This window comes from Panthera onca, chromosome C1 (assembly GCF_046562875.1).
Source record: "Panthera onca isolate mPanOnc1 chromosome C1, mPanOnc1 haplotype 2, whole genome shotgun sequence".
NCBI lineage: Eukaryota > Metazoa > Chordata > Mammalia > Carnivora > Felidae > Panthera > Panthera onca.
The window spans coordinates 60487428-60513994 of record NC_138346.1 but is presented as its reverse complement, the minus strand read 5'-3'; the positions used below and the strand labels follow the sequence as shown (position 1 = coordinate 60513994).

At 41.0% G+C, this 26567-nt stretch overlaps 1 protein-coding gene across 3 annotated transcripts in view; it reads left to right on the top strand.

The window, feature by feature from the left end:
- RAPGEF4 (Rap guanine nucleotide exchange factor 4) overlaps nucleotides 1–26567 on the top strand; it is a 289302-nt gene that overhangs the window by 42200 nt on the left and 220535 nt on the right. For 2 of the 3 annotated variants that reach the window (XM_060621676.3, XM_060621675.3), the window contains exons 2-4: nucleotides 5978–6120; nucleotides 9498–9586; nucleotides 25019–25165. In XM_060621676.3, the coding sequence (XP_060477659.1) occupies nucleotides 5978–6120; nucleotides 9498–9586; nucleotides 25019–25165 (379 nt within the window). Of the gene's footprint in view, nucleotides 1–5977; nucleotides 6121–9497; nucleotides 9587–25018; nucleotides 25166–26567 lie in introns of those variants that run through there. The other variant, XM_060621677.2, reaches the window with a different exon arrangement.

The following is a 26567-nucleotide window of genomic DNA, read 5'->3' as shown; positions in this document are numbered from 1 at the left end:
TGGTTCCATACAAATTTTAGGATTATTTGTTCTAGCTCTGTGAAGAATGCTGGTGTTATTTTGATAGGGATTGCATTGAATATGTAGATTGCTTTGGGTCATATCGACATTTTAACAATATTTGTTCTTCCTATCCAGGAGCATGGAATCTTCTTCCAATTTTTTGTGTCTTCTTCAATTCTTTCACAAGCTTTCTGTAGCTTTCAGCGGATAGATTTTTCACCTCTTTGGTTAGATTTATTCCTAGGTCAGAGAAGAGAGACACTATAAGGAAAAGCTCCATGAAGGAAGTAAACACCAAGCTGGTCATAAGGAAATGAGTCAATGTGAGAAAGTAACTTCCTGTCTGTATTGTTTTTTATTGCTGTGGAACAAATTACCACAAACTTAGTGGCTCAGAACAGCATACATTTATTATCTCGCCATTTCCATGGGGCAAGTTCCTGGACATGCTTGTCTGAATCCTCTGCTCAGGGTCTTAAAGGCTGAAATCAAGGTGCTTACTGGGCTGTGCTCTTTTCTGGGGCTTAGGGACACCTTTTAAGCTCACATAGTTGTTGGTAGAATTAAGTTCCTTGCAGCTGTAGGACTGAGATCCCTGTTTTCTTGCTGGCTGCCAGCCAGGGGTCTCACGTATTCCTCACCATGCCGCTCTCTTGCAACATGGCAGTGTCCTTCTTCAAGGCCAGCAGAAGAATCTCCAACTTCCTCCACTTGATTGGAAGTGGATGATTCACTTGATTATGTCAGGCCCACTAGGGGAAAAAAACCTCCCTTTTGATTAACTTGAAGTCAACTGATTAGGAACCCTAATTATATCTGCAAAATCTCTTTATCTTTGTCATAACATAATCATGGGAGTGATAGCTTTACACTTTTGCCATGCTCCTATGGACCAAAAGCAAATTCCAGCTCCTGCCCACACTCAAAGACATTATACGAGGATGTGGGTCATTGGTGGTCGATCTAAGATCCTGCCTATCACAGTGTCTTCTTTTGTAAATGATTCTTTCTATTGTTTTTGAACATGTTTTAAAAGTGAGGTTTTTTTTTTCCTTTTTAAGCGATTTGAAAAATGGTCCTGGGGTGTCACATGCCAGGCTAAGAAAAATAACTTCCCTGAACTTGGAGCTTTCACTTACTTTTACTTGAGGGAGCAGCTGTACACATTTATGAAGGGAATGGAAAGGATCCTGGAGTGAGTTATAATTAGAGAAGCCCACATCATCATTTTGAAATACTGCAAGAGCTTCTGAACTGGTCTCTTACCTGCTGGTCTTTATTCCCTCACATCTGCCTCTACTTGCCAAGGTGATCTTTCGAAATCCACATCCAACCATGCCGCTACTCTTCTTAAAATACTTGTGCTGGCTGTTAGATGGAACCCAGCTCTCCAGCCTCCTAGGAGGGGACTGCCATGCTGTTCAGCTTCATGTCCCAACACAAGCTTCACGTGCCTTTCATTCACACGGAACTGAGGCAGTGGCAGGAGGAGTTAAGAGGAGGGGGTGGATTTGAAAGACATTAAGTAGGTAGAATTACCTGCATGTGGGGAGGGTGAGGATGAGGCTGCTCCATCCATGGGAATAAGGAGTGCAGGTGCAGTAGCAGATGTAGGAGAGAAGAAGAGTTAGTTTGAGGTTGCTGTAGAGCCCCACCGTCACACACCAAGGACTTGTTGCAAGCTTCGCTATCTACTGGGTGCTGTGGAATCTATAAAAGAAGTGCCAGGCATGAGCTCTACAGAGATGAAAATCCATGTGGCATTAGGAAATTGTGGATTCACAAGAGAAGAGGGGCAAAGAAGGATTATCACCAGCGGTAGATTAGAGAGGTGGGATGGTAAAAATGTTAGTTAATAGCTGAATGCAATTTTCTGCATTCCGTGGAGTACCCAGTAAAAGCAATGACAGATAAAACATTGCTTTTCATTGTTTCTGTGGCTTCAGTGTTTATACATGGGGGAAACATTATTAGGACCTCATCTGGGGATGCCTGAAGAAAATATCAGGAAGAGAGGTTTCAAAGTTGTTCTGGTTATCTCAAATTAGCTTTGTCTTTTCAAGTGTCTTTGGTCACCTGGCCTTATACAATCTTGTTACGAATCTTGAAGTTCTTTTGTGCTTGTTTTGGACTGGATGGAAGTACTTACATTTTTCTTCTGTTTTTTATTTCTTCTGGAGAATGTTGGGCCAAAAATGTTTTTAAGCTGTCTGTCTTCCTAATGTGAGACGTGCTCTAGGAAGAATGCACAAAAATGGGATGCTGCTTTCCTTTTTAATGGAAGATGGATTCTAATCCCCACGTATCTTTTTTCCTGTGTAACTAAGTAGAATCCACCATGTCGATGCCCAGTTAATTTCCAGCTCATCTGGTCCTCGTGATTCTTCCCATGGTCGTTGAAATGCTGTCATTGCTTTAGAGCTGCAGGCCAGTGTCAGAATGCTGTGGCAGCAGCCCATGGAGTTCACACGGCTGCTTGCTGTGTCTGGGTGTGACATCCTACTGGTGCCAACACTGCCTCCTGTGAAGTGCGCCCCGCTGGCATGGCTCCTCACCGAGGGGTGCCTCTGCCAGTTGCGGTCGCCCTCAGTGCCTGTGAAACGCGTTCTCACTGAGCACACAAAGACACTTGTTGAAATTCATTTGTACCCCTTGATTAACTGCTCAAGTTCTAGCCCCTGTTTCAAAGCCCCTTCACTTTGGGAACATACCTTCTGGTAGGGAATTGATAAAGCCCTAACAAATGGCCAATAGGTGGAAGGAGGCTCTTGTTCTGATGGGCCGTATCTTCCCTGATAAAGCCTGCAAACCTTCCACCTCTTTCAGGAACTTGGTTATCTCATAAACTGGGCACTAGTGTATCAGGATTTCCCCTCCTCCTTTCTGGGAAGCAGAGTCCAAGCCCTTTCACTAGAGGTTAGTTGGAAGGCTAGCCAAAGTTGTGGGCACACTCTTTGAGTTTAGTTTTCTTGGGCCTGAAAGTGTGATGGAGGCAGGTGAAGAGCCTCTTAAGTAAGCTTTCATGAGTTTAGGTCTTCCCCTTAGGGACGGCCTTCTGTTCATGTTCTCTAAAAATGGTCATCTCTCATGGTGGGATCTGTCTTCCTCCTACAATGTCCCAAGTTCCTTGGAACTCTGGTGCATCCAGTCCTGACTTCTATGTTGGTCTAGGTGCTAATAAGTGATTCTGTGGTAACAGTCCCCCAACCCTACATACATACACACATACACACGTACACACACACCCCAAATCTCAGTAGCTTCACCCAATGGAGGTTTATTTGTCACTTGCACAAAGTCTCCATCTTGTGGCTATAACATCTGAAACACATACTTTCTGTATTAGTTTCCTAGGACTCTCAAACAAAATACCACAAGCTAGGTGGATTTAAAAAATTTTTTGGTGTTTTTGTGTTTGGTGTTTGGTGGTCTCACAGTTTTGGTGACTGGAAGTCCAAAATCAAGTTGTTAGCAGGGCCACGTTCTCCTGATGGCTCTAGAGGAGGACCCTTTCTTGCTTCTTTGTAGTTTCTGGTGGTTGCCAGCAATTCTCGGGGTTCCTTGGCTTGTAGTTGCATTACTTCAATCTCTGCCTCTACCTTCACATGGCCATCTTCCCTGTGTTTCCATGCCTCAATTCCCTTCTTTTTATAAGAACACCAGTCCTTGGATTATGGCCCACCCTAATCAGTATGACTGATTAAGTTGATTACATCTGCAAAGGCCTTATTTCCAAATAAGGCCACACTCACAGGTATTGGATGTTAGGACTTCAACATATTTTATGGGAGGGACACAATTCAACCTGTAATGCTGTAGAGTTGTGGCTTAGGAAAAGAGAGATGGAAGACATCCTGTGGCTCTTAACAGTCTCATCGCAGAAGTAATAAAGGACAGTTTGTTCACAGTCCACTAGCCACAACATGACTCCAACATAACTGCAAGGGAAGATGGTAAATTCAGGGAAGCACACGGGTATTCAGTGAGAATTACTGGTCTCAGTCACATCCTTGACCAGCTCATTTCTTCTGGTCCCAGAAGTCTCCAGAGCACATGAGGCTGCATGGTTTCTGTGAAATGTGAAATATCTGTCAAGGAACACCATATGATCCTGCAAAGCATATTGTAAGAATGGACTTGGAAAACTGCTTAAAGGAAAGAAAGGAAACAGTTTTTATAATACGTAAAACTCTCCTATTTTTGTTTGGTTTTTTGGTTCATCTTAATCCAGAGAATACAAGATGGTGGTCAACAAGTTGGATCTAGTCCATAGATGGTGTGTGTGTGTGTGTGTGTAGTCTACACAATGTTTAAGAAATGCAAACAAAGATCTAGATATCTTTCCTTAAACAGTTGGAAGATATGACAACATCTGGGCCCATGTGTCCACAGAAAACCAGTAATAAGGAAAACAGCTAAGTAAGACCTGTTCCTTTTAGCAGTCCCATCTCTGCAGTTCATTCTGATGCCCACCATTCCCTAGAGTATTGCCAACATTGAGGCTTAGTATCAGCTCTTATTTATCTTTGAGCTTTCACCATTGTTTTCATATAGTAGAGATTTTTTTCCCCTTATATTTGGCTCTTTTTACCTATTTGATTTATCTGATTGGCCACTGCCAATCAGACATTTGTGTTTGTGACTTCCAATTTTAAATAAAACCTGAGTTTTCGTGTATCTTATCACATCCTGGTGATTCTAAAGGATTAAGCAATACCCAGAAGCTTGAACTGTGCTTGAACTCATGACTCAGAGACTGATTCCCACTTTAGCCATCTGTAAAGGAAAAACTCCTCCCGTGTTTCCTTCACTGTCTCCACTACTATGGTAACCCAACACTTCTGACACCAATGTGTGGGTTTTCCACAGCAAAGCAATTCTGTGCTTTGTCTCCTACAGTTCAACTCAATTCAATTCAATTGTGACACTATCTACCTGGAGAGAGCATCAGATCCTCCAGGTTATGGGCTCAGCCCACCAGACTGCCCTGTCAGAAACACTTCAGATGCCAATTAAAAGTCCAGGTTGTCACCTGTGCTGGCCAGTCACTGTAAATCAGAGAGGTTCCTACACCCTCTACCTCAGGTTTGATTAATGTACTACCGTGGCTCACAGAACTCAGGAAAAAGTTTACTTAACTAGTTTGCTGGTTTTTTTGTTTTTTATCTTTTTTTAATAAAAAAAAATATAATTTAGGAACAGCCAGATGGAAGAGATGCATAAGGCAAGCTGTAGGAAGGAGCATGGAGCTTCCATGATCTTTCCCAGCATGTCATTTTCCCCAAATCTTCACATGTTCACCAACGTGGAAGTTCTCCGAGCCCCATAGTTCAGGGATTTTTATGGAGGCTTCATTATGTAGGCATGGCTGATTAAATCATTGGCCTTTGGTGATTGAACTCAATCTGCAGACTTCTCCCCAGATGTTAGGAGGTGGGCCTGCAAGTTTCAGCCCTCTAATCACATGGTTGGTTCCCTTAGCAACCAGCCTCCATCCTTAGGTTACCTAAGGGTTTTCCAAATGTTACCTTAGTAACATAAATGCAGTTGTAAAGAGAGGGTCTTGTTATAAATAATAAGACAGCCATTTTACCTTTATGCCTCTGAAATATCTCAGGAACAAAGGACAAAAGACCAACTAGCATAACAGAAGATGCCCCTATGGCTCTTATGTAGAAAATCACAAGAGTTTTAGGAGCTATGTATAAGGAACAGTGGGTAGAGACCACTATATTCCTTACTATAAATCAAGAGTATTACACCATCTGTAATAGTTGTGATTTAAGGTGAATAGTTAACAAAAGCCTAGCCTAAGCACAGCCTAACCTGTGATGGGGATAAGTGTATAAATGTTTGCAATGAAATACTTGTAATTGGGATGGTTGCATAAACTTGAATATAATTAACATAATGCATATTGATTGAAGTAAATCCTTATTGATACAGCTTTTTGTGCCTTTTCTCCCCTTTATAGACCGTTGGAACGATCCAGTGAAGATGTGGATATCATCTTTACAAGGCTGAAAGAAGTTAAGGCTTTTGAGAAATTTCATCCAAATCTTCTTCATCAGATTTGTTTATGTGGTTATTATGAGAATCTGGAAAAAGGAATTACATGTAAGAAATGCAACTTCAGTGGAGTATTTTCATGTATGGTTTGTGCTCATTTGCAGTTATCCTATGGGGCTGGATAACACATGGAGTATTTATGTGCCAAATATTTGAGCTTCAACCAAAGGTATTAGGCTGACATTTCCCTTTGCTTTGTTTATTCATTTCCCTGTAGGCATTTCCTTCACTTTATTCACAGCATGTAAATGGATCTTCCAGGGTAGCTTGGAAGATAGATCTGGAAGGATGTACTGATTCATATATTCAGCTAAATCCTTAGACACTCAAATATAAAAAGTAAAATGATCAGGTAACAGCTGTATTTAAAAAATATTTTTGGGGTGCCTGGGTAGCTCAGTGGTTGGGCCTCTGACTTTGGCTCAGGTCATGATCTCACGATTCGTGGGTTCGCGCCCCGTGCCAGGCTCTGTGCTGACAGCTAAAAGCCGGGAGCCTGCTTCAGATTCTGTGTCTCCCTCTCTTTCTGCCCCTTCCCAGCTTGTGCTCTCTCTCTCAAAAATAACTATTTAAAAAAATTTTTTTTGAAAAAGTAAAAAAAAAATTTTATCATTAAAAAAGAATGCTTTTCCATCTGTTGGGACACTTTTATGCTGCAGCCACAGAAAACCCCCATCCAACTATCATGAATATCAGTTATTCAAGAGGGAAAATTCAAGGAAGGAAAAATTAATTAGTCATATTCAAGAAGTCTTGAGATAGGAAGGCTTCAGAGTTAATTAAGTGACTCAAAGACATTACTAAGGTCATATGGCTCTCCCATTTTGTTTTTGTTTTTGTGTTTGTTTTTGTTTTGTATATGTTTTGCCATGCATCCTCAGGTGTTGGCTTTTGTTCTCAGACTTGACCCAAATGATTGACAGCTATAGCAGTTAGAGATATTACATGTATTGGGAGGGGAAATTCCCCCCTACCCTTCATGATTCTTTTGGCTGGTCCAGTAGATTGACACAAGACAGATTAACAGGAGAAAAAAAAATTAATTTCGTACATGCAGTGGTCTCACAGATATGGGACCTAAGAAGTAACCATAGCAATCTGTTTATATACCTTTTAGATAAAGAAGCACTAAGTTTGTAGAAAACCAATGACAAAGAAACTTAGACTTGGGTACTAATTAGTGAAGAAACTAAGCACGGTTTGTTTATAAAACCTTCTCAGCCCTGAATTCTCTATCTCTGGTGATAAGGATGTCTATCTCCTGGTGCAGGAAGGGTACCTTTCACATGGGAGACTTATTTCCTGCTTTCTGGGGGACACAGTAGAGGGTCAGAATGTCCTTGCACTGACTGTTTCTCAATCAGCTTTAATTCAAAATAATCAATATGCCACTTTGGCCTTGAGCCCCATCACATGCCAATACAAAGATATCCTGTTGTGTCTATTTTCCTCTTGTGTCTATTTTCAGAAGTCCCCAGTAGACTTCCTGTTTGCTGGCCAGAATTGCATCATATGCCCACATCTAAACTGATCACTGTCAGAGATAATTGGATCACTGTGATTGGTTTGGACCAATCATGATTACTCCAGTGGAGCTCGGGAAGAAACCCTATGCTCAGAGTTCATAGTCCTATAGAGGAAGGTGGAAACTTGTATAAAATCTGTGTTAACTTAGATAAGAGGAGGGGAGGTATCATTCTGAGTGGGAGACCAACAGGGTCTGTCAGATATTACTGTAGAAAATTTGGAAGACAAGCAAAATAAAAATCATGTACAATCCCCAAACCCAGAGATTGCTATTAACACTTTATGTGTTTCCTTCAAGATGTCTTCCCACGTGTATCCATGCAAACATAGTCATACTTCTATTTAAAAAGTCATCTATACATATTGTTTTCAAGCCAGTATATCTTTGTCTTATAGATATCGGAAACTTCATTCTTTTGGGGATGAGACTCTATTTTCTGTTTCTTAAAACCATTTTCAGAATGAATCCTCCATGATTCATTTTGTAATGTAAAATTGATTGGCAAGTGAGAATGTCTTTGGGGGTCAAAAAGTTCATGACAGGGAAAACCCTAACTCTCAATAAAGTCACTTACAAAGACTGGGAATAGCAGAGTTATTGGAGAGGCCAGCTATAAACCCCTTAATCTCTCCTCTTAAGTTTATTATTGCACTTGTGTGGGGTGCCATTGTTGTTCTTGTCTTTCTGAAGCATGTCTGGGAGAGTTTCGAGCAGCTTGTCGTCATTATTATAATGGCTTCTAGAAGCTTGCTCTTATGCAGGGAGTGCTAGCCTTGCCAGAACTCAGCTGTCCCACTGAGTTGTCATGTGATTCATTTAGTCACTTGACTTCTGACTCTAATTGCGAAACGAATTTTAAAATATCAGATCATTCAATCTAGTTATTTAGCCAGGATATTTAAAAGGATAGTTGGATTTGTATGAGATTTTTGAACCTGTATTTCAGAATGATTTTCCAAAGTACTGGTCTTAACATGGTATAAGAACTAAAGTTCTATCTAAATATCTAAGTGTTTTCTCTCTAAGATTACAAAAGTAAAATAAAATCGGGTTCAGAAATTTCTGATGAGAGTTATTTCCAAAGAGTAGTTAACTCCTAATGCCTAAAAGCAATGAATTTATAAAGCAAATAAGAAAGTGGACAGTGATGGGGCGCCTGGGTGGCTCAGTAGGTTGAGCATCTGACTTTGGCTCAGGTCATGATCTCACAGCTCGTGAGTTCGAGACCCGCGTTGGGCTCCGTGTTGACAGCTCAGAGCCTGAAGCCTCCTTCCGATTCTGTGTCTCCCTCTCTCTCTGTCCTCCCCCTCTCGTGTTCTGTCTCTCTCAAAACTAAATAAATGTTAAAAAAAATTTAGAAAGTGGACAGTGACAATACTAGTTAAAAATTTTAAAGCAGATTTTATTTTTCTTACTCATTTATTGGTTAGCTTAAAAGGAGACATTCTATTAAAAACTATTTTAATGCAAATAGATTTAGGAAATGGGGGTGATAGGATAGAATTTTGTTGAATCAAATAACCTTGTTAATATGTACCCCATCTAGAGTAATAATTTTCTAAGAATTGCAATACAATGAAATGTATTTAAGATAAATTACATAGAACATTAGTGAATTCTTAAATTCAAAGGATCTTCTAGCATTTAGGGTCATCATCCCTTATTACTTACTCTGTAAATATGAAAGAGTTCCCTTTAATAGAGTTCCACTTCATAGAATAAATAAGATATAGCTTTGTTGATAGATGAGGAAAAGAGAAATACGTCAAGCTTTTCTGAGAACAGATAGAGGAGGGGTGGTAAGCTTTGCTAGATCCAAGTCATGCTTATAATGACTAGTGGTCATATGGTAAAATCCGCTTATATTGGTATATTTACCTTACTGTTTCTTTTTCAGTATTTCGCCAGGGTGATATTGGAACAAACTGGTATGCTGTCCTGGCAGGGTCTTTGGATGTGAAAGTATCTGAGACCAGCAGTCACCAGGTAAGATACCTTATCTTTTTTTTTTTTTTTAAGTAGGATTTATTAGTATTATTTTTAAAGACACATTAGGTCTATATATTTTATGCCATCAAAATTACATTTTCAAACTTTCAAAATGGCCTCTCTCCCATAGGAAGGAGTTCAACAAGTGTTTGTTGAATTCTTTTATTAAGTTACTCGAGAAGCATATATATTGCATGTTTTCCATGGTTTGAGTATGGTGACAGGTATTGGAACACGAAGTGCAAGAACACATTGCCTGCCTTTCAGGAGCTTGCTATCTGGTTGGGAAATGCAAACAATTCAATTGCACAGTGGTGTATTGATGTTGTGTAAGTTGAAATGTGAGCAAAGGGGACAGAGAATCAAGTCTTCCTGGGTGTCTCCTCCTTCCTCCTTCTGGTATCCTAACTTTTCTCTGTCCTAGATGTGATCCCTCATCAGCCCTGTAGGTGCCACAGCGATGCAGGAGCAATGTGCTTGATACAATCTCCCTAAAAATCTTTCACAGTTGCTCTGCCTCATCTTCTCAAATGTGGAAGGGCTAATAATATATATGTATTTTCCTAAAGTGTGCTACTTGCTTACTTGATCTTCATTAGTGACCTTTGAGGAGCTTAGCATCCTAGGAGATAAAATTCATTTTCTCTCTTTTCCTCTCACAATATTTGTGAATATTTAAAATTGAACCCAGACTCTTCTTCAACATCTGCAATGACCCTTGTTCATCCTTATCCTTGGGGCCCAAATGTACAGAACTTTCCTGTTTGGAGTCAGGAACCTTGAATCTCAGAAGTCTAAAGGCCACCTTCAAGCCTCAGTATGAAAACGGCCCAACTTTTCTACCTGCATATTCAGGATTCATATAAAAACTGACGGAAGAGAATTGGCTAATTGTAAAATCGGAAAAAATTATCAAGAAAAATGTATAAATCAGCCAAGGGAATAAATAGCCTACAGCCAAGTATCATGTTTAAGACTCTGTCTCTAAGCCTTTTTCATATGTAACATACTCCAAATGGAGACACATTTATGATGCATTAAATCTGAGATTAAAAATTTTCAGGCATATGTGTGCATATTGGAGTTGGGGGCAGCCACCCATTTAAAAATGGAAAAGTATCCTAAAGATTGTTGATAAGGTGGGCATTTAGAGTTTGGAATAAAGCTGCCAATGTTATTCCCACTGTTATGGATGGGCAGAGTCTCAGGCCAGTGCCCACGTCCTGCTTAACCCATAGATACTTTTTCTGTGCATCACTACATAGAACTTTCCATTACAAACTGCCTGGGACCTGTGCCTGTCAACCTTGTTGGTACTGTCCCTCTCCCCTTCTCTCACAGAGCCAGTTATCTCCTGGAGTTCAGATGCCGAGGTGAGAGGTGAGTTTTTTATTCTTGTAAGCTGCCTCACTTTCTCAATGAACTGAGAGAACAACTACATTTCTTGGATATTTGCCATGTGCAGGGCAGTGTTCTAAGCACCTGATAGGTATTTATTTACTCCTTTAATCCTCACAACAACCCTACGGGGTAGGTCATATTACTGTTCTCGTTTTACAGATGAGGCAGTTGAGGCCCTGACTGGTTAAATAACTTGCCCCAAGTAACCTATATAGAAATTGGGGGAACCACACTTCAAACCCAAGAAGTCAGCACCTGAACATAGGCTCTTAGACACTGCTCTGTAATTTTGACTCAAAAGAACTGTGATGAGGGTTTCCTGGGTGGCTGAGTCAGTTAAGGGTCCAACTTTTGATCTCAGCTCGGTTGCTGATTTCAGGGTCGTGAGTTCAAGCCCCACTTTGGGCTCTGCTCTAGGTGTAAAGCCTACTGAAAAAAATGTGGTGACTCATGCAAGTTCCCTCTTTCTGGTATGTGTCATCTTTTCAGATTTCCCCATGTCTCTTATCTCTGCACACCTTCCACCTGCAGACTGCTGTCCTGGAGGGTATCCTCGGGCTCCTTGCCCAGGGCTGTTCCTGATGTTTACCTTAACCGGGTCTCACTTGTGTGGAGGTGTGGAGGGGACAGGGCCTGTAGAGAATGGTTCTCCTTGCTCCTCCAGGTGGTTGTGAATGAGTGCTGATGGAGAGAGGGGAAGAACTGGAAAGAGATGGTGAGGAAAGAGAGGAAAGGGGACAAAGATGAGAATTAAGGGGGAGAAAGGTGAGAAGGAAAGGAAAACAGAGAGGAAAGAGAAGAAGGAAAAAGGCAGAGCAGATGTACCTAGGGGATGATAAATAACATCAGCATGAATATACTGATACATCAAATGTTCAAAGCTGACATGAGATTTTGATGGTATTAAGATAGTATGGCCAGAAGCTCCTGGAATCTTGCCCTGGACCAATTTTCTCATCATGGGGTTCTAGCAAGAATAGGTGAGTAACACTTTGTTATTAACTGTGGGGTTTTAAAAATCTTAACAGACTTTTAACTTTAGCTGTGGTTTTGATCTCAGACCCAATTCCTAAGCTGGGCTTGGTCTTCTCTTAAGTTGTTAGGAGTTACTAGCTTTATACCAGATCTGGTTTACTGCCTCCTGTGTACTTCACCCCACACTGTCCAACCAGGGTTTTCTGGATTGATTTATATCACTAAGATATACGGAAGAGAAAGCTCATTGATGTCTACATCCTTCACCTCTCCAAAGAGGAGTCTAAGAAACAGAGAGGGCCCAGCCTTCCAGCCAACTCAGACTGCAGGACACCTGCAGTGTCAGGACACCTGTCACCTGCAGGACATGGTTACAGCCACCTGGGAGAAAGAAGCTAAAGAGAATGAGCAAGATGGCTGAACCTCCTCCCATGGCAAGTTGCTTGCAGGGAGAAATAAAAAAGCCACTTCCACCTGTGCTAGCCTTGTAATGGGCCCTGAATCTCTGCCCTCCAGCATTATGACCAAATCAGGGTGATTAGTAAGCCAATCAGAGTAGTTCTCTCTATAAGTCAAAGTTCTCCAGAGAAATAGAACAAATAAGAGATAGACAGATAGATAGGAATTTATTTTAAGGAACTGGCTTATGTGACTGTGAGGGCTGGTAAGTTTGAAATCCATATGGCAAGCCAGCAGGCTGGCCATCAGGCAAAAGTTGATGCTGCAGTCATCAGTCTGAAAGCTGGAAACCCAGGCAGAATTCCTTTGTGGTAGTCTGGAAACAGAATTCTGTCTTCTTTGCGAGACCTCAAGAGAAACATGTTTGCTCTTAAGTCCTTCAATTGATTGGATGAAACCCACCTGCATTATGGAGGATAATTTGCTTCGTTTAAAGTCTACTGATCATAAATGTTAAAGATGTCTAAAAGATATTTTCACAGCAAAATATAGACTAATGTTTGACTAAACAAACTGGTTGCCATAGTCAAGTCAACACATAAAATTAACTATCAGCTGCCTCAGTTGGGAGTGAAATGGGGTTGGATAATGGGCCATGGGAGGAGAAGCAAGGAAAGACCTACAATTCCTACCCCTTGAGACCAGCAACAACTTTGCTAAGTGCCTTCACTGTGTTATACTTGCTAGGGATTCTGTGTGCATTAACTGACTTCATCTTTTGGCATTCATGTTCTGTTTTACAACTGGGCTTGAAAACAAAGTTAAGCAACATCAGGTGTAACTTTCCCTGGGTCATACAAATGTATGTGGCCAAGTGAAGATTTGAATTCAGGTCTGAAATTTCACGTTCTTCCTGCTGCTCACACAGGAAAAAAGGTGAGCAGGGAAGTAAAAGAAAAAGAAGAAAAGTTAAGAGACTAAGCTAGTGAAGGAAAAAGAAAGGAGGTAACAGCATAAAAGAGTGAAATCTTTATAAGTGGGTAGGGCAGTTTCTTGCTAGCCTGACCCTCCATTTTCATTCAAGTCTCTTAGTGGCCTTTCTTCTCATCAGAGGGTCAGAAATCAGAGATGGTGATGATAAATTCCCAAACTTAGAATCTCTAAGTTTCAGACATACCCTCAGTGGGGTGTTTGCTGAGCCAGAATGGCGGGATAAGAGCAGGAATAGATCATGGTAATGGAGCGCCCACTACAGGTAGCTGTGTGAAAAGCACTTTTCAAGCATTTTTTCATTGGCTATTAAGCTACAGCCCCCTTCCCCACCCCTGTTTAGTGCTATTATTAGTGTCACTTTACAGGTAGACGCTAAATAACTCTCCCAAGGTCACTCATCCATTAGGTATCAGAGCCAGTTCTTTGAGATTCTGAGGCTGAAGTTCTTGACCATTATGGCTGTATAGGTGCCAAGCAGAAGTAATAATGAATGTGGGGAGAAGCTTTTCCCCTGCAGCTCCGGCAACCACCCGCTGATTCCAGCTCAGAGCTCCACACCTCTCATCTCCAAGCCCACCTTGCAGGTGTTTGCTCCACCTGAGACATAATATCAGGGAAGACCCACTTCTCACACTCTGCTGGGCTGCCCCTGGGTGTGGGTTCCTCCTTCCACCACCTTTTAGATCAGTTAAATGAGCATGGTCCATCCCTTCAAAAGGTTTCTAGGCTAGAGGGTGGGGTAGATAAGTATGGGTGATAGGGGAGGGAGATTGAGGTACTATGTCCAAGGTGGAGGTGATAGGGTTAGAGTTTGGGTTGATAGGAGGTATGGGGGCTGAGAGAAAGTGGGGATCCGGACTTGGTTAAAGAGGTGGATGGTGATGCCAGTAATTGAAATAAGGGCACATAAGAAAGAAAGCCCTTCACAGATTCTGATACAGTGTTTCTATGTCATATATTTATTAGGCATTATTGATCTGATGGAATTTTTTTTCTGAACAAAATCACCCTTTTATATGGTGATAGGAAGAGATAACTATACATAAATTTGAAGAATACTAACGGCATAAATATTTTATTTGGCTCAGAAATTTATATTACCTTTCTGCCTGTTTTAATATAATACTACCTTTTCTGCCTTTTCATCATTCCCTTATACTTTTTTGCTCACTGGATTAAAAAAGCACAGCTTCTTGCCTTCTGTATTATTGGTTTTGCAGGTTCTTTTTGAATTCTTTGGACTCCAGGTTGAGGGTCACACTTATCTCCCATTAGTGGTATCCTACGAGCATAGTTATAGTAACTCTCATCATTTAGAAACCATTTCACTTCCATTGTTTTGTTTGAGCTGCCCTAGTAGGCAGACCCAACTGTGTTGTAACTTACTCAAGTCCCATGTGAATGAGTGGTCTGTTCAAGATGATACAGTGGTGACCCATAGAGCTGGAAATCCCCATGACTTCCTTACTCAATCCAGTACTCTGCTCTTGTCATCCTTACCTTTGGCCAGCATGTGTGGCCATTTGTGTGGATGTCTGTAAGGGGTCTTCAAAGGGTACTTGCTCCCAAGTGCCTACCGGTGTCCATGGGTGGTGGTAATGTATAGATCCTTCTTTGCCCCCTTGGATCACTGGTGCCCAAGATTCTGAAGAAAGCTGTTGATTCCACATTTTGGAAAAGTATTAAAACCACTCCACTCAGTGGTAATGTAAGCTTCAAGCCCTTTGCTGGGAGGAGGGGATCGAGACAAAGAGCCATTGGACTGTGGGGAACAAGGATGGCTTACCTCCCAGTTTTGCTTGGAGTTGGTCCACCTGGTCAGTTTCAAAACCACAAGTCTGCCAGCTGGGGAGGCATGACTTAGCAGCCAGACTCTTTCTCATCCTGTGGGTCTGCTCCCAACTCAGAGCACATCAGACACTGGTGCACAATCCTACTGAGTGTTGGTTGGAACCAACTTCTCTCCCTCTGACACAGGCCTTTCTGGGAAGAGCCCCAAGCCAACACTGTTCCGCTTCCGTACTTCCATTGCTTTCATTTCTTTTGCTATGGACTTGAAACTGTGTTTGTTCTAAGAATTCAGAGAAATACATAGACTATTCTGTTCTGTTATTTTGATGAACTTGTAGAGACAGCTATCCTTGGAAATACCTTCCTATGCATTATATTGCTTCTACTACTCCATAAACAAAGCTTACTTCCAAAACACTTGTACCCCATGTCCATATGTAATTGTCAAAGGCACACCTACCAGCTTTCTAGGCACTTTTCCTGCCTTGAGCATTCTTTGTGTTACCCCTTGAAACTCAGAGTGCTCAGCAAGGGAACCCGCCCACAGACCACGCCACCAACCTACTGTGTCCCAGCTGGCTCACATGTTCACAAAGATTTCTACTTGGCAGCACAGATCCTATCAAGGATTAATCTTTCCCATTCCTACCAATACCTGTCCCCACCCTCAGTCTCTTACCTAACCCTAACCAGGACACAAACGCCCTCAGACATCCACAGTGGAACTCTTGTGCTCAAGAACTTGCCTGTCTTGAGTGCCTATTTAACTACATGGCCTGAAAGTTAGAGAGTTTATGTTCCCACTAGAATGAAAATGCTATCAGTGTACTCTTTTCTTATTAATACTTGAATAGATTTAGAGTGAAAAGTGGATATTGGAATAAATTATACATAATAAGTAATACACACGAAAACGATAAATAGGCAGCCATACTCAACTCTGTGTGTGTGTTTCAGAAAGCTCGTACGCACGCGATGGGGAGAGAGAGAGACAAGGTCCTGTTTTTCTCTGCAGATTTTATAAGTGAAGGGCCTTTTTGGCATGGTAAATATTTAAACCCTAGAAATATATAAGGTTTAAAAGTTAATCTTTGCACCAAAAAAGTATATTTTTCCTGTCGCATGAAAGAAGAATTTCTTCTGACTGCTAAGTGACTAGAAGTTCATGCTGCAAAATAGAGAGTAAGATGGTGTATTAATTCATTAAAACTTCTACATCTATATAACAGATGCTTATTTAAAGTATTTTTACCTAATGCAACACACAGTGGTTATAATCAGACCTCTTTTGAAATCCTCTCTCTGATACTTCATTGTGTGTGACCTTAGGCAAGTTAGATTACCTATAAGTTGGGGATTTCTACCTTAAATGAGTCAATGTATACAAACCACTTCGTGGGAAGCTTGGCATAGAGCAGGGGTTCTGGGACTTTTTTCTTACTAATTCCAGAAGGAAAGGTTTGTTGCCTAGAGTGGAGTGCAGCCTGTTGCAATGCCTGCAATGCTCTCATTTTATCACAAGAGGGCAGTGCTAGCATAGAGAAAGCAGGAAATGTCCTTGGTATTAGAATGGCAAGCCGTTCACCGATGTTATTCAGCCATTCTCTGGGATCAGAGAACTCTGGCTGCTGTTGGCACTTGCACTTTATTCACCCTCTCATCTGTTTCTGTAACATTCTCTGGCAATTTTTAGTCCAATTTTGGAAAAACGATCTCTCACTGGTACTTCCCCCAAAGTAAAATGTGCTTTTATTTGCCCTCTTTTTGTCTCTACAGCAAAGATGTTTTTAAGCGTTGAATTTTTGTTTATGAAATTTGAAGGACAGACTTGTTTCTCTATCATGTGGCTCTCTCTATCATTCTCTGTCTTTCTGTCTTAGCCTGTCTGATTCTCTCATTTACTCTCGTTTCACCCCATTATTTTCAGACAGAGAACATTGCTATCATCAGGGAACATTTTCTGAACACATTTAATGAGCCCATGAAACGTGAAAGGTGCCAAGTCCATAGTGGTGGTTTATGATCTCTTATTACTTGTCTGTTCAGGTCATGTTATTTGTTAGGAACCCATCCGGAGTTTATTTAGCATCCTGCGCGAGGCTTCCACACACTGTGTTTAGTTTTGTTGCCATGTAATTCTTTGTTTGGGTGGATGCAGGACTGAGCCACGGTGCAGGACAGATTGGCTTTCTGCTGAAATGAAGCTGGCCTCCGTGATTCAGTTATTGGAATGCTAATGCTAGTCCCTTCTCATGTTCTCATCGAAACTTCCTGCAGCCAGCTTGCCTGATCTCGTTAAGCTGTGTCTAACACTGTGATTCCAGGGAAGTGCTGTAAAAGTAACAAATCTGTCTTTGCTGTCTGTTAGAAAAAAACACATTTGACTTGGAAGTATTTTGCCTTTGTGCTTGGCAATAAATTCTTCAGGCAGCACATACAATTTAATGTCTTGACAAAATTTTATTTTTTAAAAAGACTTGCAGCATTCAATAAATTCCAATACTAAATTCAAGCTCATGAAATAAACCCAGGCACTACCAAACTTAATGGCAAGTATTGGCTATAGTCCTAAAATAAAAATATTGTCAAAATATTTGCTTTGTAAGAATTTACATTTCAGGGTCTGTGCACTTAAAGGACCAATTTGTTCGCTGATGTTAACCCAACATATATCCAAAACAATAAATATGCCATGAGACAGTTAACTTTTCTTGAGCTATTAATACAGAGTGATTTAGATATACTTACTAAAAAAATCTGATACCCCTTGAAGTTAAAGGACAGTTTAAGGAAAAAAATCTTGATGTACTGATCAGAGAGAATTCTTATGTCTGTTTGTTGATTGCTAGTTATTTTAAATTTCATCATGCTGTAACTTGTGTAAGTTGGATTTCTGTGGATGTGTATAGACATTTGCAAAGCACGTGTTTATTACCTCTGATATCAGTGATACACAGCCATTGGCTTTCTTAACACCGTTCCTATTTTCATAGTGTAGCTTTGTTTATAGTGTAACAAACAAATAAAATGCTTCATATGAGAACACCTGCTTTAAGAAAACCTAGCATATCATAATTCAGATGTACAAAGCAGATAAATTAAGGGGTGATTAGTAGCAGCACAAAAGGATTCTTTGATTTTCAGCAGGATTCATCAGAAGGGTTCCTTTGAATGCAAGCTCCCCCAGAGAGCTGAAGTGTTTTGCAGATCATTCAAACCACTTGACATCCAGACTGGGAGACAGAGAAACTTAGAATTTAAGTGTTGAAAAACCATCGTTCATTGAAGATTAACACAAAATGAATGTAGAGGTTCTCTGTTCTTTCAATAATAGAAAAATGTAATTTGCTTTTTAGTAATATGGTTAACCTAAACGTGTATATAAACATGACAAAGTCAGAAATACTATTTTCCATTATTTATGGAGCACCTACTCTGTGCTAGGAACCATCCTTGACTCTGTGTGTTGTTTTATTTATATTTAATCCTGCTTGTGCCCATTTCATAAATGAGGATATTAAGCTTCCTGGGATCATTTTACCCAAAGCTGCAAGACTATGATAATTGGCAGAGAACAGTTTTGAATCTAGGTCTACGAGGGCTATACTTTTGTCACTACACTCCAGGGAAGTTTCCTGCTAAGCATGGAGTGTTCTGACTCTCGGTGCCGACACATGCGTGTCCTTTGCCTAATATTCCCTGCCTTCCATCAGGGTGACTTTACTGACGTGTTTGTTAACCTACCTAACACGAACATTTATGAATGGAGATAACCAGACCCTGCCTATGCCACTGAAATACATACTGTGCCAAGATAATGTTCACGACTTCAGTTGGTGCTTAGCTGGGCAGAGGAGGTGAGACTGAAAACTGGAGGCCGTCTATGGTGGAGGTAGGAGCCGTCTAGAGGGCATGTTCAGGTATGCCGGGCAGGACATGGAAAGTGACTGAACACTGGAGCAGCGCGGCCCCCAGGTTAGTAGAGCGCAGGATGGGGTAGGTCTAACTAATGGTAACATGATGGGCTATAACTTGGGGATGAGCAGGGAGTCAGGAAGTGGGCCCAGTGATGGAAGTGGGCGGCAGGTGGGCTGACGAACAGGCCTGGCCACAGAAGGATGTTGGAGAAGGATGTTGCCATACATGTGTGTATGGCAAGGATGCTGGTGAGGGCTGTCAGAACTAGACGGCCATTTTGAAAAGAATTAAGATACCAGATAGGTTATTAAGGCAGAGACACAGAAAGAAAGGCAGTAACTCCGTTCTCCCACTGAGGTAGGAACTCCGTTGTTAGCAACTAGGGCACAGGATCAGAGTAGGAATAACTAATGATTGCTTACATTTCTCCTAATGAGTTAAGAGGTTGGTGCCCTAGTCTGGGATGGATTTGATCCTCTCAATGAGGGCCAAGTGGACCCCAGTAATGAAAGGAGGGTTAGAGAGGGAGCAGTGCTGTTTTCTATTTTCCTGGAGATTGGGACTTAATATATATAGATAAATGTATGTAAATAAAAATACAGATTGACTGACTGAAGGAAAAAAACCTGTGTGGATTTAATTATTACTTTAATTGATTTTTCTACTGAGCCTTGGCAAGTGGTACTTAACATCTCATATGATCATGGCAGAGGTATATGCAGAGGTGATTAGACTTACTAGTTCGCGTCTGAACTCCTACTCACTAGCCATGCTCCTGGACAAATTCCTGAACATCTCTGGGCCTGATTTTCCTCAGCCTGTGAAATAGCCATGATGTTGCAGAATTGTTCTAATACTGCCATCAGTAAGAATACCCACAATTTATTAAGCATTTCTTTTCAGTCAGGCTCTGTGTGAAGCAGTTTAAATGCATTATCTCATTTAACTGTTGTGAGGAATAAATAAGGCATCACAGTCAAGACACCTGGCTTAGTGCACTCACACACGTGGAGATCCATGTACATGCTGACGCACTGTAGAATGTGTACCATTAAGGATAAGTTGGTTATTAAGTGTTTTAGAGGATAAGAGAAGGAGTGACCATGTTGACTGATAGGTGAAAGAGAGTTGCATGAGATTGGAGGAAGAAACCAGATGACATGTCAGTGACATGCCACAGGTCACTCCTTTTTTGAGCGCCCATGACCCCTACTTATATAGTAGAATTGGCGTCAATTCTAATAAAGACCCAATATGTTTTACCAATAACACGAGGAAGTCTTTCCCTGTGTCACCCAGGGGATCTTGCACTTACTGTGTGTCTGCTGCAAAGCAGTAAGTGATAAGCTCGTCTCTGCCCCTTTTACAGAAGTCTCTTTGGGAATGCCGGTTCAGTCCTGTGCCTCCCCAGAGGTCTCAGTGTAACGTAGGACTCACAGCCATGTTTGGCTAACCCACTTGCTTGTTTTGGGTTTCCCTGGAATTCCACCTAGAGCCTAAGATTGAGCTGCAAGTGGTTATTTTTGAAGATGACCCCAGGAAGCCTTGTAAGGAAGTGGAAAAGTGAGACATGGAAGGAGGGAAAGCCAATAAAAGTGTGTTAAGATTTCAACTGGACTCACTCTTCCAGGCCATCCTCCACGAACCGTGTAGAGTTAGGAAGCTCGGGTATTTATCTTCCTCCTCTCATGCCTCTTTGGTGGAGGTTGCCTCTTGCAGGCATCGAGTGCCCAGCACTCTGCCCTCAGGTGGAGCAATGCAGATGCCTGAGAGAGGAAGCCACACGTGTGTATTGCAACTGTCCCGAAAGCTACAATGACTTTGGGGGTGGGGTGAGGTGAAGAGTAGGGAGGAGTCCGGCAGGACTCCAGTAGCATCTGCTCAATCTACCTTCCTATGTTGAAGACACTCAGAGTTTTAAATCTACATTTCATATTTGGAAATCCTTAAAGTAAATTGCCATCTTATCAAAATAGAACATTTCTTTGCTTCTGTTAATATTTTATATTCCCTGAGCAGGTGCTGACCAGTGTCTTCGTCTCTGTGTCGCTATAAATATTTTCTTTCTGCACATTAATCTGAGAATAAGCAGAAAATAAAATAATCTGAATAGTCTCTATTGAACACGTATGGAGACATGAGCAGATCTTAGAGTATGTGTAAACTTTTTTATTTAAAAAATTTAAATTTATTTTTGAGACGGGGAGGGGCAAAGAGAGAAGGAGACACAGAATCCGAAGCAGACTCCAGGCTCCAAGCTGTCAGTACAGAGCCCAACGCGGGGCTCTCACCCATGAACCTTGAGATCATGACCTGAGCCGAAGTTGGACGCTTAACCAACTGAGCCGAGCCACCCAGCCGCCCCTAGACTATGTGTAAACGTTAAAGAAATAGTAATATTACATTCAGAAATGGATACTTACAGCCCCAGCGAAAGGCATGCATTCAGCCTATCTGCAGGGGTTCAAGGTTGGAATTCTGACCATAGGGATCTGGTTAGATGTTAGTGTGGACCAAAGTCAGAGGGCTCCCACCTCATTGACTTACATTCATTCAACGTTTCAGTGTACATATTCAGCAACCTATCTTGGCTCTGTTAAATGAGAGAACATTAGATTGCAGATTTCTCTTTTGATAATTCTCTTCTAAGCACATTGCAAGGCCCTGTCTGGGATTCAGAAAATAACATTCATGGACTATAAAGATAGTAATTAATCTTTAGAGTGAAAATGTTTTTCTCAGGACCTGCCTCTTCCCAGTGCCCAACCCATACTTCCCAAACCCATTCAGATTTCTAGGTACATTTGTCCTAAAAATAGTGAGTCTGCTGAAAGCTACATTTGAACTTAGAAGTAATTCTCCTTCCAGGCGAGGTTTTCTACTCCTAACTTTAAGATCCTGCCTTGTGTTTGTGACTCCCTGTCTTTAAACTTAAGAAGACCAAAAGAAGACATCCAGATGGCCAACAGGCACATGAAAAGATGCTCAACATCGCTCCTCATCAGGGAAATACAAATCAAAACCACACTCAGATATTACCTCATGCCAGTCAGAGTGGCCAAAATGAATAAATCAGGAGACTATAGATGCTGGAGAGGATGTGGAGAAATGGGAACCCTCTTGCACTGTTGGTGGTAATGCAAACTGGTACAGCCACTCTGGAAAACAGTGTGGAGGTTCCTCAAAAAGTTAAAAATAGACCTACCCTATGACCCAGCAATAGCACTTCTAGGAATTTACCCAAGGGATACAGGAGTGCTGATGCATAGGGGCACTTGTACCCCAATGTTTATAGCAGCACTCTCAACAATAGCCAAACTGTGGAAAGAGCCTAAATGTCCATCAACTGATGAATGGATAAAGAAATTGTGGTTTATATACACAATGGAGTACTACGTGGCAATGAGAAAGAATGAAATACGGCCTTTTGTAGCAACATGGATGGAACTGGAGAGTGTGATGCTAAGTGAAATAAGCCATACAGAGAAAGACAGATACCATATGTTTTCACTCTTATGTGGATCCTGAGAAACTTAACAGGAACCCATGGGGGAGGGGAAGGAAAAAAAAAAAAAAAAAAAGAGGTTAGAGTGGGAGAGAGCCAAAGCATAAGAGACCCTTAAAAACTGAGAACAAACTGAGGGCTTATGGGGGGTGGGAGGGAGGGGAGGATGGGTGGTGGGTATTGAGGAGGGCACCTGTTGGGATGAGCACTGGGTGTTGTATGGAAACCAGTTTGACAATAAATTTCATATATTAAAAAAGAAATAAAGTAAAATAAACTTAAGAAGACCACGTATGAAGGAGGAAATGTGGGAAGGATGGGTTCCATGTTCAGTTCTGGTGGGAGAGTGAGGGACGCTGGAAATGAGCCAAGATGATCAAAGGGCCGAGGCTGGGTGCGCCTCCTTGCAGAGGTCTTGACACGTGAGGTCAAGACATGTGTCTTGACACTTGGCACCCGGCAGTGCACTGGCAGAACTAACAGGACTAATGTGGTGAGATGTATAATGCACGGGTAATTGTTAAACTCTCCAGGGGAGAGCCGAGAATACCTTCAATCCTTTGTCCATCACGAGAGCTGTTCACTAGCGAGAAGCCAGGCTCATGTGACTTTCACAGCCTACGTCTTTCTTTGTATACCTCTTGGTGACAAACTACATAGCCAGGGATAGGAGGTGAGAGAGGAGAAGACTGTTTATAATCCATAAAAATCTACAACTAGCTCACAAATAACAGATCATCATAGTTCCTTTGCATTATACTTTGTGGATAACCTTCGATATTTAAGCTACGTGAACAGTGGCAGGAGTAATATTAATGGTTCCATACCTGTCAAGCTTTAAAATAGAATTTTACACTGAAGGTACAAATTAGGCAAAAGAAGCCTTTCCAAAGGGTGCAGATGATAAAGTAGGCCAGTAGGATTCTCAAGGGAACCTGATATTCTAGAGAATTTATGGAAGTCTGTGATTCATCATAATCCCTCTTGTGCTTTTACTAGAGTTTGAAAATTACTCAGTGATACCTAACTCGCTGAATATTGATATTTCGGTTCTGGGGATATTTTTCTGACTGAATTTGTTTGCAACTGCCTCTCTAGAAAATTTATTAGCAAACTATTCATACATTTCCCCCCAATCTTTCATTCTTTTCTGAGATATTATTGATTTTATTTTCCTAAACACAATTTTATATGGTAATATCTGGGCAGAAGCAATTTGCTATGGTTCAAGGATCTGGATTCTTATGGGCATTTGTCTTCGTAATGTGATTACAGAGTCACTAACTTGATCTTAATAACGTTTGCTTATTATCGTGTCTTAAATGCATGAAAGGAAAACTGTTTTCTAACTCAGAGGATTACCCTTGTGTATCTCCGTTAGTTGATAATGCCCTGCAAAATTAATGTCCAGGTGGCTTTGAGTGGCTATTGCATTATTTGAAACTTGTTAGGATTAAATGCAAATATTATCACCAATGTTGCGTGCAGATTGGAAATTACTTTTTTAGTATACCTTAAGAAACTTTTAAATCACTGATTCACAGCAGTTTATAAACCGGCCACGCTGCACTTCATCTGATGCTGTTTTTACTCTATTGTGGCTGCAGGAGGCAGCATGATACAAAAGGCTTGGAATCTATAGTCAGATAACCGTGGTTAGAATCTGACCGCCTTACTTATTTTTTGTGTGAACTAGGGCCGTGTTAATCAACTACCCTGACCCTCAGTTTCCTCATCTCTTCAAGACAGGCTGACATACAAGCACCCCCATTCTAGTTTCCTATTGAAATATTGTAACTGCAACCTTCTCAGTAAAAATCTCTGTTCGTTTTCAAAAGATTCCCTCCTTTTTTTCTTAAAGCAGATAGTAGTCATATAAAAAGATAATACTGTCCACAAAAAGACTTGAAGAAGGTTACTGCTAGAAGCTTTATTCATAATCTGCCCAAACTAGGAACAGTCCAAATGTTCACAAATAGAACAATAGGTAAGCAAATTGTAACATATCCAGGAAATGGAGAATTACTCGTCAGTAAAAGGAAAAAAAATTACTGATCCATGAGACAATGTGGATGAATCTTAGAGACATTATGTGGAGCAAAAGAAGCCAGACACCAAAAAGAGCATATTGTCTGACTCCTTTTACATGAAGTTTTAAAACCAGCAAAACTCCTTTATGGTGATAGAAATCAGAATACTGATTACCTCTGAAGGGAGGGTCTTGATTGGAAAGGGGCATGAGGGGAATTTCGGGGTGATAGGGATGTTCTATGTCTTGATTTTGGTGATGATTACAAGGGGTGTATATATTTGTCAAAACTTGATGAACTGTGCAGTTGAATTGCGTGCTTTATTGTGTATAAGTTAAACTTAAATTCAAAGAAGAGACAACTCACCCATGTCGGCTAACGTTTAGTTTTCTCATGACCGATTTTTGGGATTCTCAGGATGCAGTGACCATCTGTACCCTGGGAATTGGGACAGCCTTTGGAGAGTCCATTCTGGACAACACACCCCGCCATGCGACCATCGTTACCAGGGAGAGCAGTGAACTGCTCCGCATCGAGCAGAAGGACTTCAAGGCTCTATGGGAGGTGAGCCCCAAGGCTTCTCTGTCAATTAACGTAGTTGCGGAAAAGAAAAGGAGCTGCCACGTGGATAATGGCATTACAGTCAAGCCTTAATGTGTTCTGTTCCGAGCTGGTAGATGGAATTTAATTTTCAAAACTTGTTTTTGAAATGAGTGAGTGAAAAAGCCATTTTGACATAAGACATCCCCACCCCCGCCTTTTTTTTTTTAATTTAGTGCTTGCTCAATTTTCTGTAGTTTGACATACCTTATAATTATTTCTTGAATGACCACAGACTGTTTTATGTATTTCCTCCTTCCTATTCCACAGATGTATTCTTAACCAGGGAACAAAATACTTTGACATTTTCTTTTGCATTTTAAAAATCATCATTGACATGTTTCCTGGTAAAGTGGAATGAATGGGGTTAACATCTGCTTCATTTAAATGCTTTTAAAAATGATGTGCCCTGCAATAAGGTATGGGAAATGAGGGACATAAAGATGTCTGGTTACTTGCCAACTTCAGAATGCATTGGTGGCACAGCGGTGGATGGATGCAACCGGTGCTGGTGGCTTTTGCATTTACCACTGCTTACCAGCGCCCCTTAGGGTATTGCACTCATTTGCAAGAAGTAGGGGGAATAAATCATCTTATATGTAGTAATGGCAAATGGAACACTTAGAAAGGCCCAGCTAAACCTTGCATCTTTTACGCTCATTCCTTTTCAGTTCTGCAAGCTTCTGATTTTAACCTGTGGTTGTTCCTTATCTTTGTCTTTGGCTCAGTATGTCCAAGTGTTAACCCATCGAGCTGGCAGGCTTTGCAACTTGTCCCGGTGTGGCTAAGATTTTAAACTTGATCTTAAAAGAATTTTGTGTAATCAAATAGTTTCCTCCAGAGCCAAACAAATGACAGATGCATTAAGGGAGCAAACCTGCAGGTGAATGAGTGATGCTTTGCCTTAAAAGTCCTGCAAAGCCTTGGAAGGCCTTGGTGGTAAAACCTGTTACTTTTATTCTTGGCAGTAGTGAATAAATTGCGGGGTTGCTTGTTTGAAATGTTCCTCTTAGAAAATATTAAAGAGCTCCAACTGCTCTGTAAAGTTCAGAGACAAAAGCTAGTTTTAGGAAGGCAAAGCTGAAGTAGGTTTGCATGAGGTGTGTGTGGAGAGGTTTTCTGTCAATTAAAAGGGACCAAGCTTGAGGCAAATAAGCCTTTTTTTTTTTTTTTTTTTTTTTTTTTTTGGGATCTTTCATTTTTAAAAGGTAAACTGAAAAAGTCTTTTCCAAAAAAGAAAATTTGGAAAACTGGCTTAAGAACAAAAATGATTTCCACCTGTGATGTATGTCATTATAACTGCTTTTGTCTGTTATGACTTTTTCAAGTTGCTCATCAAGGATAGTTTGTGGAAATATTTAAAATT